Below are 15,503 nucleotides of genomic sequence, written 5' to 3'. Positions count from 1 at the left end.
AGTATTAGACTCCCTACCATTGTAAGGACCAAATCCTAACCAGTTCACCTCTACCCTTCATCCTTTTAGCGGAAGCTAGTATTTCATACAAAACTTCATTACTTGGACTTTGAAACAATGAGAAATGAAGTAGAAATATTATACAAGAAGACAAAAGAAGCAAGGAAGAGGACTAAAATGTAATGTAAGAACACAAGTACGACTGGCAGCATTCAGTGTTTTTCCATCTTAATCCACAGGAGCTATAAATAAATCCTACAATCCAGAGAGACAGGTGAGGTGGGGGAAAGCACGAGCCTAACACATTGTTTCTCTCCCAAATTAATCAAACACTAAGTGCTGCAACCAGTGGGTATTTCTGAACATCACTTCTGCAGAAAAATTCTATCTTTGGGCATTTACATTCAGAACATAAACAACTACGGCACCTCAGATCATACAAGGACTGTGTGATTTTCCATGAGATTTTATGAGGGCTTACATTATCTCATTAATGGTTCAATAAGCAACACCACTTTGAGCACAAAGCTTTCAAGGCAGGCATAGTGAAGGGAATAAGGAAAACATTAGTTGAACCGATTTTCCTTCTCCCAGCACCTAGAAATAAACCGAGTAGTTTTCAAAATTTCATTTAAGTTAAGGAAGAAACAGATTGCATGTGGTTTTTAACAGCAACCTCAGGTAGGATGCAAATGAACGGCCATCACATTTTGGCTCAGTTTTAAAATCTCAAAACTGGGAACTTCTATCAAGTCCAATCTAGGTCTTTATGACTAAATGTGGTCAATTTTTTTTGTTGTTGTTGTTTAAAATCCCTCCTATTTAAGTTCTGGACACAAAATGCATGACAAATATGTGACAAATAGGGATAATTTATTATTTTTTTTTATCAAAAATTCATTAGAATATTTACAAGCTTAAATCATTAAATCTGCACACACGGAGTCTCTCTTTAAGACCGTTTTCTCTTTAAGACTTTTTCTTTTGTCTTCCTCTCTTACTCCATGATTTCTTTTTTCTGGCCTCAAACACAGGTTTGGCAGTCACCATGACTACATTTCCCAGTTCTTCATCCTCATCACTTGAGCTACTGCACCCCTTTTTCTCTTTATAGTCTGCTGTCTCCATTGCAGAGACATTTTTCCTCTTTTTGCTTTTGCCTAAATCTCTGCTTTCCGATTCCTCTACTGAGGAGTCACTAGAAGTTTCTGAAAGATGCAAATTCCCAATAAAACCACCTCCATACAAATGTTCTTTTCTAGAATCTGAATGTTTTCTTCTCTTTCCACTTTGGACTTCTGTTGCCACAGCTTGATGGTTTGCGCAGCCTGCAGTACTTTCCCCTTTCCTTTGCTCATGCTGTTTAAATTCAGTCTCCGTAACAGCAGTGGCCTCCCGAATTTCATCAGCGGCTTCTTGTTCTTTTCTCTTCAGACAAGTCACAGCTCTGCGCAGCCTCTGACTTTTAATGGCTTGTTTTTCATGCTGTGCTAGCCTGAAGAATGAATCAATTCGAAGCTGAGTCTATTAAAAATAAAACAGAGAAAACACCTCTGAATGTTTTTGTGATGGGAATTCAGTTATCTCAGCTATATTATAAAGCATCCCAAATTAAGGCAGGACAAAGGACTAATGAAATTAATATGCATGCAAATACATGTGAAAAATAAGATGATTATAGTAATACCTATACTTAATTATAAATTATGTACCAAGAATCTTTACAGAAACTAAATAATTTGCGAACTCCAGTGAAAGTTTCCAAACACTGTGCTGCTGCTTAGACATATGTTGCTATTTTCAACCCTAATACAGAGAATCTCTGTAGCGCTCTTTAAGTACGTCCTTACAAACACATCCTTAGATTCAAGCTGTTAAAACAACAGAATGTTTACCAAGCAAATGTTGTTAAGTGCACTTTACATTTGCATGTGCTACCGCAACAAAATGCTGTCATTTGACTCAAGTTTATTGTAACACATGCTGCTACAGTATAAAGATTTAAGAGTAGATGTAGTCACGGAAAACAGGTCTGTGGCATTTAACCACAGCTAAGCTTGCTGTACAGATTAAGCTAGTTCTCTATATTCTCCCTAAAATTGTCTAGGAGAGACAGATGCTGCCAAAGGATATTCCAGTCAACCTAAAAATACGTGGATTTAACTAGGGGGTTTGGTACCGTTCACTACTTTAAGTGACAGAGAGAACCTAGAACACTCGTTTAAGACCGCGTATCTACCTTGCTTACGGCAAAAGGAGAAAAGAATCTGACCTTAGCTGGTCAGTTTTACAACTGACTTTCACAGTATGACAGCATGCAACTCTATTCACTTTTAAGTTTTATTAACGTTGACACAACATTTATTTAGAAAATTAGAGTAATAATATTAACAGGCACTTGCTCAATGGTTCAGTCTGCACTCCTCCTCAAAGGAGACGGATGGTACCAAATAGTCACTCTCACTTCACCAAAATTTCAGGGACAATTTTATAAATCATTTTTAGAGAGGGCATGCTGTCTTTTAGAAGTACTGAAGGTGCTTGATGTACCTGCAGTTTCAGATGCGTCCAGAACAAACAGCAACCTGGACTAGAGATAGGTGCTCGAAAGATACTAAAACTTGAAACCAACAATTGGAATTATGTAGAGTTCCTCACAGCACACCCAAATCACACAGAAATGAAATCTAGAGAAGTAAGTTTAATGACTTTTAAATATATATATTAAGAGGAAAAAAAAATTGGCCAAATCTCAGCTTTTGAGAAATGTACTTTAGATTAAAGCTTTGCTGTTCATTTTTAAATGCTTCTCTTAAAATTTTCCAGTTACACTTAAACCATACATAGTTTTATACTTTACCTGCTGCAAGTTCAGCTGTTTTATCACAGGCAAAAGGATTTCATCTATCTTTGTCCTGGTCCAGCCAAAGTGATTCTGACAGAATGTGCAGAAAGTTAAGGAACTTTACAAAATGGATATTACTAGTATTTTGTAAACACACAAACTGAAAATTCCTCAAATAAACAATGGCTGAAGAAAAGTTACTCTACTTCAAAGCTCTTTCTACTAGAAAACCAGAGAACATACTCTAAGTTATTACAGCTGACTTCTGTGGATGGCTGCAGTATTACGCTACACATCTTAATCACGTTGTTATGTCTCTATTAGTTACAGAACTTTTTCTCTAATGTCAACATTTCCAAAAGCGTGTCTCAGTGAAGACAGAACTCATTTTGGCTACACAGTGCTGCCATAAGACAAAATACCTATAAGTAAACCTTATTTTTACACTTGCACACACTGGAAGTTTCATTTACTGTTTAAAACACCATTAGCTCTGCACGCATTGCCATCTACTTTTCAACAATTCACTGCAGCTCAAGCTGCAAGGGATGCAAGAAAAAGACTTTATTGCAAGAAATGCAGTGGATAACTAGGGATAAAGCACAGACTGAATCACCGTTTCTGACTAGGTTTTAAAACTTATTTGTGAAAGATGGGAAACATACATCAGGAGTGCACAAACAATCCTGCCCTATGTCTAGAAATAGGCACAGCACAGTTACAGAAATGTAACATCACAACAAACCAGTCCGTCCAGCTATGAGACTCTCTTCGCATGCAAAGTGAAGCAGCCTGTGCCCTCAGGAGGGCAGAGCAGCCCTGAGCGCCACACATGCACGGCTGCATTCCCTTCCATTCCAGAGCTGGTACCCTTATAGGAGAGCGTACGGAGACAGGGCAGGGGGCCACCCCTCACACAAATGAGATGTTAAGAATTTGACAGTCTGTTACTGACTTACTAACTAGCCTTATGAACTTTGACCCGAGTACTTTTAGCTAACAAATCCTGACATGGAGTAAAAGGATATTCTCTGATCTGCTCCACATCAGGCTTCCCCCAGACGAATGAACCCCTTGTCTCATCCACTACAGGCTTCAGGTACGCTTCTGCCACTGCTGGATTTGGGAAACCTGAAGAAAGCTGCAGCTCCCGCAGTTTCTTCTTGACTTTGGTATCACGTGGATTAGGTCTCAATTTCTTATTCTTCTGAGCCTCATTCCACCACTCACTGAAAAACAGAGGAAAGTATTCATTTACCTCCTTAAAATATAATTTGGAATATCAAGAGCCACGACGCTAATTTCAATTAGCCTCAATTAGCGTCCCTAGTTGAGTTACTACGTGAGATGAGGTAGGAAATTTCCAAATAAGAAACGGCCAGAGGGACATACAATCTGAAAGTAGAAAAGACAAAACACACACAGTAAATGCAGCCACTGTAAGCCACAGCAGCAATCACCTGGATTCCCCATAAACTGCTAAATAGAAGGCCTCACCTGGGGAGGATTCAGCCTCACTCGGGGAGAATGTTCCACACATTATGATAATTTTTGGAGGTTTTTTGGTATGCAAGAACAAAAAACAAACAAAAAAATAAATAAAAAAAAAAAACAAAACAGAAAAAAAGATTTCTAACCATCCTCGCCATTGCCAATACAACTGGCTTGGCCCTCTTCAAATCTTGTTCTCTGCCACAGCCTACCTGTCTGTTTCTTTCCAGGTCATCCATTCCTCACTCATCAAGTCTCTTTTCTCTATGAGCAAGCTACAGCACCTTCTCACAAAATCAGGGAGAATAAACCTCCACTCCACTACGGATCCAGCTCTGCAATGAACTCAAAGGCAGTCGCACAGTTCTACAGCTGTTCTATTGTCTTCATTAGTCTCACTGTAATTGCTGTATCAACATGTCACCTTATTTACCTGCCATTTCAAATAGTGATATAATGGAGTCACATATTTTACAGTTAACTTAATCTCATTAATGATAGCCATATGTTTTGTTTTATGCTTAAGCAGCAGAAAAGTAGATTCACTAATATTCATATTATGGAGACACAAAAAAGCAAAATACAATGAAGCATACGCGAATTTTAAGAGAGGTTCCAAGCCATGCCCAGGAAATTCATTTAAAATCTCCATCGCTGTTACAAAGCCAACATTTGGGATGCCCTCAGTGTAGTCACTTCCAAGCAAGTACGCCAAATTAATTAGCTTGCTTCGATCCAACCCTATAAAAGAAAATGCATAAACCAAATAAAACCAGTGGATTCAGCATCTGTTCTCCTACAAATTTAAAAAAATATATTACCTGAAAGGCAAAAACCAAAAGAACACAAGGGCATTAACTCTACATAAAGTTACATTTAATTCAACATCAGTATTTGCTAAATTATATTCTGGAGCTGTGTCAATATGCTACTGCTAGCTCAAGCACCAGTAGTTGGGCTAACTTGGCAAATACATCTTGCCAAAATTAAAATGTTACAGTGTAAAGACCATTGGGAAATTCTGGGTTTCTAAGAGCTAAGAGATATTATTTTACATATATTTCTCCAGTTACTGTCCTGCTCTCATCTAATGCTGACCTGAATTTAATAACCCCCAAATCAAAAATAAAAACATTGTTTGAATTCTAGTCCCTAACATCAATGCCTCCGCTTCTTAAAAGTGTTCCCAAACTGGAAGCCTTTTGCTTTGTGCCAGTGCAGTTACTAATCAGACCAAAAGAGCCCCTGAAACAGTCAGAAAGAACTCAGCTGACCACTTCTACTTGGTACGCTGGATGAGGCTTTGAGCAGCCTGGTCTAGTGGGAAGTGTCCCTGCCCACGGCAGGGGGACGGATTGGAACTAGATGGTCTTTAAGGTCCCTTCCAACCCAAACCATTCTGTGATTTCCAGTGACTAGCCTCAGGAGTTTAGATTTAAAAAACAATAATAAAAAAATATTAAAAAAAAAAAAAATCAGTGGAGAAAAGGAGGGACGCATGTCTAAGCGCACACAGTGAGACCATCAGCATGCTAGCCAGGATATCCATCAACTGTCAAGAAAGAAGAATTGTGCAACACATGGAAAAGGAATAGAAGTACAAGACTGTGGAGGAATGTGACATGAAGACTGATGGTTACTATTCTTCCCCAATAAACAAATAAATAAAAGCTCTAGTTTATGACATTAATAACAGCTTGGGAAAAAAAAAAAAAAAAAAAAAAAAATCACACTCATGCTTTTACAGCAATCCTTTCCAAGTAAGCTACAGTAGCATACCTAAGTAGGTATAAGTAGGGAAAAATTTCATTGAATTTGCTGAAGAAGAAACCGAAAACGTATTTTTCATCACATAACCCCATGAAATTTTACATGTTGAAGACATTAAAATATTATTTCAAAAATCTATAGTCTCTCTCAAATTTGAAAATGTCAAAACTGACATTAACAAAGCTCTGCTTAAACAAGGCATAAGAAAAACTTAAAGTTGGCTCATATTTCCCTTAATACACTACAAAACACTGAAGTTTAATAGTTTAACATAATTAGCAACAATTTGATTAGACTGGTACAAAAGCAATCTGAAAGAAGAACAAAGCTGTTATTAAGTAAATAAAAACCTTTTACAGAGCATATACATACGCTGGATCCTTTTCTAACACATTATGTGTCAATATGTCCAAAATTAACTTCCATTTCCAGAAGACTACAAATTTGATGGCATCAGAATATAATTTTCCTACCACCTCAGAAAAGCCATGCTGACATTTACCCAGAAACTGGTACTGTAGTTACTCCAGCTTTGATGACCATCACACTAACTCAGTGTATTGAACGCAAGTCTAACTAACAGCTGCAAATTCAGAGGGGTCACCTGGCAGTAAAAACAGCAATCCAACCGAATGCCTTCAGAGATTCTCTAAAGAACAGGCGTAGTAATAACAGAAACACAAAATTCTGTACAAAATACAACTTCAGATAGATACACGGCAGCACTGTCTTACTAAAGACTGTATCTAACAAATCAATACCTGAGGCTTACCTAGCTGGTTTTGAAAATCAACATACTGATAATATTCCACGTATTTGTTTTGACTGAAGAAGTTTTTATAAACATGTCGTGCGCCAAATAACCAAACATCACTATCATCGGTGATTGTCCCAGAGGTCTGATCAGTAAGGTCCAATATAGCACACTGTGCCTCTGCCTCCATCGGAGCTTCAATATATGGAATGCCAAACAGACGGAGAAGCTCCTGTAGGACAGAGAGAAATTACTTCATTTTTCATCCGAAAAATGAACTTCTATTATACTTCCGCTTGACTCAGAACTACTAGATTCATACTCGGGAGGTATTTAATATTTCATAGCTAATCTAAATTTCTGCTAACAAGCACCAAGCACAGTTAAGTCAAGGGGGAAAACCCACTTACTCCTCTCAGGCAGACAGTGCCACATGAGTCAAGCACTACTTGATCACATTATTACTACCCAGTTAGAGAATCTGCTATCTTAATTACACAAGCATACTTAATTATTGTGCTTTCTGTAACTACTACTTTAACATGGAGAAAAGTCCATGCATTACAATTATGTGGGCTCCATGACATAAACATGCAGGTTAAAAACAACCAAAAAAACCAAAACACCACCAACCAGTCATCACATTAGCTCAGAAAGTGGTATGAAAGCATATCAGAAACATTCATATCAAGCAGGAAACAGTGGGCAGACTAGTCATCCTTTGGATGGTGTTTTGATATACAAGTATTTTGATGCATTTTACACAATTTTCTTTTAAGGAATACATCATTTAACCTCAGTTAAATATTCCCCATCTATAATTAAGCAAAGTTACTAGCAGTTTTTGAGAAAATGTTTGACTGGGATGAAGGGGGAAACCACATCATCCTATATCAAATCAAAATGTTTCAACAAATACTACCTGGCTTTCCAAGAACATCTGTCCTGTTACGGAAGCAGCAACACGTTCCTGCTGCTGTTTTTGAGCCTGAAGCATATTCTGCTCAGCAGAAAGGTCATTTTCTAATTCTTCCAGTTCTTCCTGAAACATAAAACAAGATTTTCATCATATCTAAGTATACCTGAATTGCTGAAAAGTAAAGCACTAAGTCTCCAATCATAATTATTCTAGTAGTATATGCTCCATTACGTCACATTTGGAAATTGTCATAGCTTCTCTAATGCCGTAAACTATAAGACCAGAGATAGGCCTATTCATCAGAGCACTAAAACTTTACAGTTTCCCTCTGATTTCAGAGAGATTATGGTTAACCATCAGCTTTAAAGAAAAATCAGTTCCCACAGAATTAAATACATATATGAGAAAGCAATGAAACAGTAACAAGCTGTCCAACAGTTTCCCTTAAAAACTACTTGGGGACAGAACACTTCATTATTAGCTCAAAACAAGGAGTTACCAAACTGATGTCTTGCCACTCATCTGCTGCATCTTTACCATCATCTTCTCTTTCAACATTCTGATCGTTTGCCAACTGCACTTCATCAGACTCCTGCAGCAAGTCCTGAGTGACAATATCATGTCTGTCTGTCTCCACTTCTGGAAGTTCTGTTTCATCACCCAGTTTTTCATCATATTTAGTAGGAAACTCAGCCTCATTACTGATTTCACTATCCACTTCAATAAAGCTTCCTATTAAAGGAAAATAAAGACTTCAGCTTCCTGCTGCTTGTTTAAAGAGAAGTATTTGTATGCATTTTTAACTTGGGCAGTGATTTTTTTTTTCTATATGCAGTAAATAGATACAAGGATTGTGAAATTACAGAAATCACGTGGTTGACCCTTAATACACCAGGTAAGTTCAACGTACATAACAGCACGTTTTCCTGACTCTCCGTATTGTATTCTCAGGTTTCAATGACAAAGCTAACACCAAGGGGAAAACATAGATCAGATCTTCTTCACACCTCGTACATACGTAGGAATAGGTGTATTTTAAAGCATTTCTTATAAGGAGAAAAGGTTAACTTCAACTGACTACAAGTACTATAAGGTCCTATTTTCTTATCTTTTTACACCATTAAAAAGCACATACCATCAGAATCACTGTCTTCAGATTGTGATATTCCTTCCTTTTCCTCCTCAGGACCTTTTGCTTCTGGAAAAAATCTAATATCCTTTTGTACCTCAGATACATACTCTTCTGTTTGTGAAATTACTTCCTCTGTATTTTCAGAACTTGTCAAGTTCTCCTCATTTTTAGAAAGGTCTGTTGTTTCAGCACGAATCAAAGCCCCTATACTAGTTTTTACAGGGGAACAGCTTGGCTTCTGCATGCACAAGTTTATATCCTTAACTCCCAAAGAATTTACATCCATTTTGGCACCATTATCTTCTTCGTCTACATCTTCTTTGACTTTTCCAGTATCATGAATACAAGAATAATTTTCAGTTCTGGGTATACTGGTGTCCTTGGGTGTAATAAGATTTTTTTTCAATTCCTGACTCTGTTGTTCAAACTTAGCGTCTTGCATAATCACTTGGTTTGACGAATGAATTGCAGATATAGGTATTTTTTTTCCTTCTGTAATTTCAGGAATCTCATCTTCCTCATCTGAGCTACTAAGCAGAAAATCCTTCACTTCCGATCTTTCTGGTAGCACTCCATCTGTTCTAAGAGTAACAGCTTCCTCCCTTGTATCATCACCACTCAGAGCTTGCTGAATTGCCCATAATGTTCTTGGAGACACACTGCCTTCCTCTGTTACAGTTTGGTCCACATTCTGTCGTCCTGTATCTTTATCCCCCAGTTCTTCTTCTGAGCTGCTTTCTATAATAGCTGCCTGGATAGCAAGCAAAGTCCGAGGAGAGGGTGGTGCTGTCACCACATTGTTATCTTTCTCTGTCTGCAGCTTGTCAGATGTAACAAGCTTTGTGTTAGCAGGAGATTCATTGATCTTATTCAATTTAGTAAATTCAAGCATTTTTGATGAGGGTCCTGCAGTAGTTTCCAAGTCTCTACTTGTAGCTTCTTTTGTTTGAATTCCTGAAAAAAAGTTTTTTGTTTGTTTAATTTTTTTTTAGTAAAAAACTGCTTTACACTAATATTCCATTTTACATACTGAACATCATTACTTAAAGATTAATAAACTAATTTTCTACGTATCTATAGATCAGTTAATTATGTCTAACTAATGCATATTTCGTACAAAGTATCGGCTACATGCGCCCGTAAACAATTTTCAGGTTTTTCTTAAAACTGACAGCTGCAGATGGCACACACTGAATGAATGGTTTTACAAAATTAAGACCTGACACACCTTTTATAAGGATATAGTGAGAAGTATCTTCAGAGACTACCCTCCTAGTTTCCACTTCTTTCACAAAACCACCTTCATTTTCATACTGTGTTTTGATTTCACCTGAGTGCTGTTGGTTCAATTCTTTTTGTACATTTTCTATGCACCGATTGAGGTTGCTTTTCTTAAGTAAACCCCTAAGCTGGTACTGGGAAAAGTCATTGGACTCCTTAAAAAAAAAAACAAACAAACAAACAAAAACAATAAAACAACCAAGTCAATTTAAATAAAATGCCACTAGCTGCACCTTTTAAGCAAGTTTATTTACAATGCTCTATAGAGCCTTTTAAGAGTTTCCTTTAAGCTGGTAACATTTGTCTTTTACTGACTGCTGCGCTCTCTAGTGACAGCAACACTAGCCCAGTAACACACAACAATTCTAAAAGGTACCATTAAGTAGTTCTGAATACTGGCTAGATATAATGAGATCTCAATGATGTGACCAACAAAACTTAGCTGGCTGTGGGCCTGGTCCCCATCTTAAAAACCATACAATTGTAACAGAATCCACATGTGGACAGTTTTTAGATGATGGTTCTCAGCTTATACTTGGGCACAAACTATAATTTGATCTGACATGTATTGTGCTTTAAAAAAATCTAACTGTGCTTTGAAAAGCTATTGTAGAAGTGCACTGCAGGATTCCCTGATTGTCTATGAATGGCTTTAGTAACATATCTGCCTAAGTTACACAAGCCTTTCCCCAGCTGCCAGCTCCCCTAACAACCCGAGCATTTGGAATTCAAGCTGCATTCATTCTGCCTGGTTTACCCACACCAGTAGTATGTTCTTGCAACTGGAATCTTGAGCGTACTGATGAAGAGACATGAGACACAGCATGGCTTTTTTTCCATTCTTGCCAAACTGAATTAGTTCTGCCAATTTTAGTGGAAATCAAGAGATAGGACTCTAAATACGCACACAGGATGGCTCTGTTAAGAGTCATTATCTCATTGGGTTTTTTCCCCTCAATGTAATGTCTCTTATTAAACAGGCCTGAGGGTAAAATTTTCCAGATGTGATACTCTCATCTAGTCTTCATCTGCATTAATGGCAATATCTCTATTCTGATGCCATGAAAACTATTTTAAAATATTACCTCTGGCATTGCTTCAAATAACGTTCTTTTTCGCTTTGTAAATTCTTTCATATCAGTCAAGATCTCATGTTTTATTTCTGGAGGCAGGTTGTTGAAATCTTCCGATTCAATATCTACAGAATGAGGATTTTCACATAACTCCTCCTATAAAAATGGAAAACTACATAAACATGTATTTTATATTACAGCACAGCAAGAACAATAAAATATTTAGAGCATAATTTCAAACAACAACAAAAGACCACACAAAAATCTTTGTTGCTATTTCCTATACTGTGAAGGAAACAGTTAACAAACCCAAAAAGGTAACTACTACCTAATAAAGTACATAGTTATTGACGTACACTATGTAAGAAACTTGGTTTTATTCTTTTTACAAAAAGATATTTAGTATTAATCACAGAAGCAGGTCCTACAGCCTCAGCTAGTCTGATTTTATCCTTCCAAAGAGGTTCTCCTTCTGAATGAGTACTTCAAAGATAAACAGTATTTCCAAGAGGTTTTCTTTTACCTTTTTTTTTTTTACTTTGATGAAAGCAGAGAAAGTTTTATTATTGATTACACCTTCTTCTTCCGTTATATATTTCTCCTCTTCCCATGAAATCAGCACATCAGAAGAGAATATAGAATTTATATATGAAGACTCAAGGATCAAAGTGCTTCAACATCAATTCATATTTGGAGAAGCGTGGGAGTTTTGTTGAATATGCTGTCCTATAAGTGCATACACATGCGCACAAATGCATACATCTCACTTATATCATTACAAAAAACAATTTCTTTTCCACGTGTCCAGAGAAAGTAGTCAGAAGATAAAGAAAAAATTATACCATAGGAAATTCCTATTCTGATGGACTTTAGTGAAGAAAATTGCATTCGGATTTCCTCATTAGTAGGAATTCATTGAGTACTTAAAATTAACTTGTTCACTTCATAAGTAATGCTATAGTAAGACCTACACCTCCAAACACTTTTTTTTTTAACCTTTTTGTTTGTTTTTTAAGCATAGCACGTAAACGACAGGATTGTTCACAGTAACAGGGCAATTAGGCTGCACTTACCTGCAACATCTGTTTTTGGGTCATTCTCGCTTCCCATTCTTTTTCTTCTTCCTCCTCTGAGCTAAAAATCAAAGAGAAAAAAAAAGATGTAGATATTTAACTAGGAAAATAAAATTCCTATTTTAAGCAAAGGGACTTTAGTCATCCCTTCACTGATAAGTACAAAAATTCACAGATAAATATACACACACATACATGCACACACATAGAAATACATACACAAGTCAAAAGGATCTGAAGAGAACACAAGGCAGCAGACGTATCTCAGTTAAAACTAGACTGAGACAACTGTTGCTGTTCAAACCATTACCCGATTCTTATTTGGTCAGAATTTAAGGTATATAAAAGTATATATAAGACGTGAAAAGAGTAACCTAATAGATAGCTCCACATTCCCCCCTCAGTGTTACTTAGATATGTCACAAGCTTGACAAGTACGTAGAAAGCCTACTTCTGCTGAACACATCTACACTACCGAATGAGAGGACACAAACCAGAATCAAGCTGCCACACGCCAGCTACCCAAACTTGAACAATCAGTTCCATTCAGTTGTATAGATATGGCCACAGAGACTGAGGCAGCACTTTCATCCTTAAACATGAATCCAGTGCAGAAATTTAATCTGTGGGCAGAAAGCTGCTTCTGTTACTTTCCCATAAATAACTAGAAGGCTTCTGTATCCACAGCTCTAAAGTAAACTCACCAAAAAGAAACTGAAATAAAATATTAAAGAAATGTACTTTATATATTATGGAGTCTCACAGGCCAAAGGCCTTTCAGCAGCATCAAAAAATGTGGTTTATACTTTTATCTGAGTTTATTATAGCCATTTAAGCTATTTTTCTTAATTTTACCTACCTGTTCTTCTCTTCATCTAAAGAAGGCAATACATACATATCATCGATTTCTTCTCTTCGAACTTGTGTAATACTGGGGAAAGCTTCATTGCTTAGGGAAAGAAAAAAAAAAAACCCAGAACCGTGATTAATAGCTACACAAAACCTTAACTGCCACTTATAAATAAGGGGAAAATAATTTATATTCTTGCCTTTTGCCTGTAAGAGCAGTTTTGATAACTTGTCTCTTCAGAAACGTTTTCAAGAGTTTCTCTGTAGTTTTCCTGGAATCACTGATAGCAATTTCCTTTCTTTGTCTTCGCTTAGCCTGTGAAAATAAGATTAACACCAACTAGATTTTGCTGGATGCTGTAGATACTTATCCAGTGAATTAATGTTATTAATCTGTATGCTGAGTCTACGAGCAACTTCTAACTCACCCTACATCAACGGGGACAGAGCCTTCAGATCCTCTAAATCTCTCTATGTCAGTTTCCTCTGTGGGACTCAGGAACAGTTTTTAGTTTCTGGGTACAAATGCTTGCAAGAGTTGCGTTCAGGTCCATTCTGGAGCAAGGCCCAGACTTACGCCTTCATCTACCTCCCTGCAATCTGGTTTCCATGCAAATCAAACCTGCATATATCAAAAGGCAGCTGCTTCACGGTCCAACAGCTAACCAAGACTGGGACTGCAAAGAGCAGCTGCACAGCAGTGCACTTCAAGCCCTCCATCCTCATGGCTCAGAAGCATAAGCACAGGAAGAAGGACACGGAAAATGGCTACTTCGTATCAGCAGAGGTATCCTATCTGGCATTGCAATGACTCGGCAAAGGTACTTACCAAGGTTTGTCTCTTCAGAAGCGGTGCCTCTCCATCAAAAACAAAGACAGGCCGAATTCGGAAAAACAGTAACTTGCACAGTCGATGAAACAGAGTGAGGAGGTGAGCATTTTGTACGGAATTACCACGATGATCTCTGGCTCCCTTTATTGCTTGGTTCAACCAAATACTGATATCTTAAAGAACCGTTAAGAGGAAAAAGTGTGCTATCTTACACGTATACCATATTAATAGTTTCTATAAAACACACATATTTGACTGAGTGGCTTTTGCTTACTGTTCCAAGGCTTCGCTTATCGAAGCCAAGGTTATCCAAATACTTGAAAACTTCAGAGAAGAATAAATTCTTGCCCCTACGACCCTGGACAAAAAGTAGAGTTGAAACAACTGTGCAGCAATTAGTACCTCCCCAGTTATTTTTACAAATAAATGGAGGGTAACTTCTTTCCACGTCTTTCCAGCATTTAACCAAGTATGTATGATAGGAAAGCTGATACAAGAGTATTTAAGACTTTTTCATCTTACAGTCCTACTGAGACCAGCACATTTATTTACAAAGCACAAAATCCTATAGCCCAACGCTTGTGTAAGGAACCTATTTAAAAAATCTCTCTTTTAAAACATTAAAAAAAAACCAAACAAACATAGAGAGCTTAGCATTCCACATACTATAAAGCATAAAATCTACTTATTGCAATATTGTCATGATTTAAAATAATAAAAAAAAGCAAAGCACCATAGATCACATAGAAATAAGTGATATAGAATAACCTCCCACACAAACTTGGTTCCTCAGCTTTACTTTCAAAGGATACCGACAGCAAGAATTTTCCCTTCTAGCGTTTCTGGGTTTATTGGCCTCCCAGCGCATTCAAGCAGTTTCCAAAGTCCCTGAACTCCCATTGTCCCTTCTCAGCTACTCCGAGAGTAAAGAACCTACGAGGGACGAAAGAAGGAATAACCCAAAAGCTATAAAAGCCCACGTATGCTTTATTAACGAGGACGCGTTATCACTGCAAACAGAAGGAAAGGGGAAAGGAGTCCCGCCACCCGGCAGCCGCCCGAGCCAGTTCCGGACCATTCCCTCAGCTTTCAGTACGCGAAAAAACCCCCCAACTTTAAAAAATTCCGCTCAAGCGCAGCGTTACAGCAGCTCGCCGGCCGGCCACCGGACAGGTCTGGGGAGCCTCGACTCCCCTGTCAGCGGAGACCGCCATCGGCTCAGACAAGCCCCTCCCGCCCCGGGGACACCCGCGGGGCCGCACCGACCGAGGGAGGGCAGGGGAGCGGGACTCACCTGAGGCGGAGGGCGCGGAGCGGGTGGGAGCCCGGCGGGGGGACGGGAACTGGGACGGGCCGCCTCAGGCCTCCGAGCCCCTGACAGCCCCGCGGCCTCCCCGCGCAGGCTGCGCATGCGCCGGCCCCGCCCCGCCCCGCGGCCCGACGGGAAGAGCAGTTGGCGGGGCGGAGGCGGGCGCTGGATCCCG

At 38.4% G+C, this 15,503-nt stretch overlaps 1 protein-coding gene across 5 annotated transcripts; it reads right to left on the bottom strand.

The window, feature by feature from the left end:
- Positions 1-856: 856 nt before the first annotated feature.
- On the bottom strand, positions 857-15,448 carry ERCC5 (ERCC excision repair 5, endonuclease). 5 transcript variants are annotated; one of them, XM_054189340.1, is made up of 16 exons: positions 15,314-15,448; positions 14,832-14,952; positions 14,017-14,192; positions 13,388-13,503; positions 13,198-13,287; positions 12,339-12,399; positions 11,278-11,421; positions 10,140-10,347; positions 8,915-9,865; positions 8,279-8,511; positions 7,783-7,902; positions 6,879-7,092; positions 4,933-5,077; positions 3,874-4,074; positions 2,861-2,945; positions 857-1,524 (listed from the first exon to the last, which is right to left on the bottom strand). In XM_054189340.1, the coding sequence occupies exons 2-16, from the start codon at positions 14,917-14,919 to the stop codon at positions 970-972; spliced, it is 3,387 nt and encodes a 1,128-aa protein (XP_054045315.1). In that variant the 5' UTR covers positions 14,920-14,952; positions 15,314-15,448; the 3' UTR covers positions 857-969. The 5 variants fall into 5 exon arrangements, 3 of the variants coding, with proteins under 3 accessions (XP_054045315.1, XP_054045316.1, XP_054045317.1); XM_054189341.1 differs by lacking the exons at positions 14,017-14,192; positions 14,832-14,952; positions 15,314-15,448 and adding an exon at positions 13,616-13,987; XR_008464618.1 differs by lacking the exons at positions 857-1,524; positions 2,861-2,945 and having other exon boundaries at positions 3,945-4,074; positions 4,549-5,077.
- Positions 15,449-15,503: the final 55 nt, after the last annotated feature.

Source organism: Rissa tridactyla, chromosome 1 (genome assembly GCF_028500815.1).
Source record: "Rissa tridactyla isolate bRisTri1 chromosome 1, bRisTri1.patW.cur.20221130, whole genome shotgun sequence".
NCBI lineage: Eukaryota > Metazoa > Chordata > Aves > Charadriiformes > Laridae > Rissa > Rissa tridactyla.
This window is presented reverse-complemented; position numbering and strand designations above follow the sequence as displayed.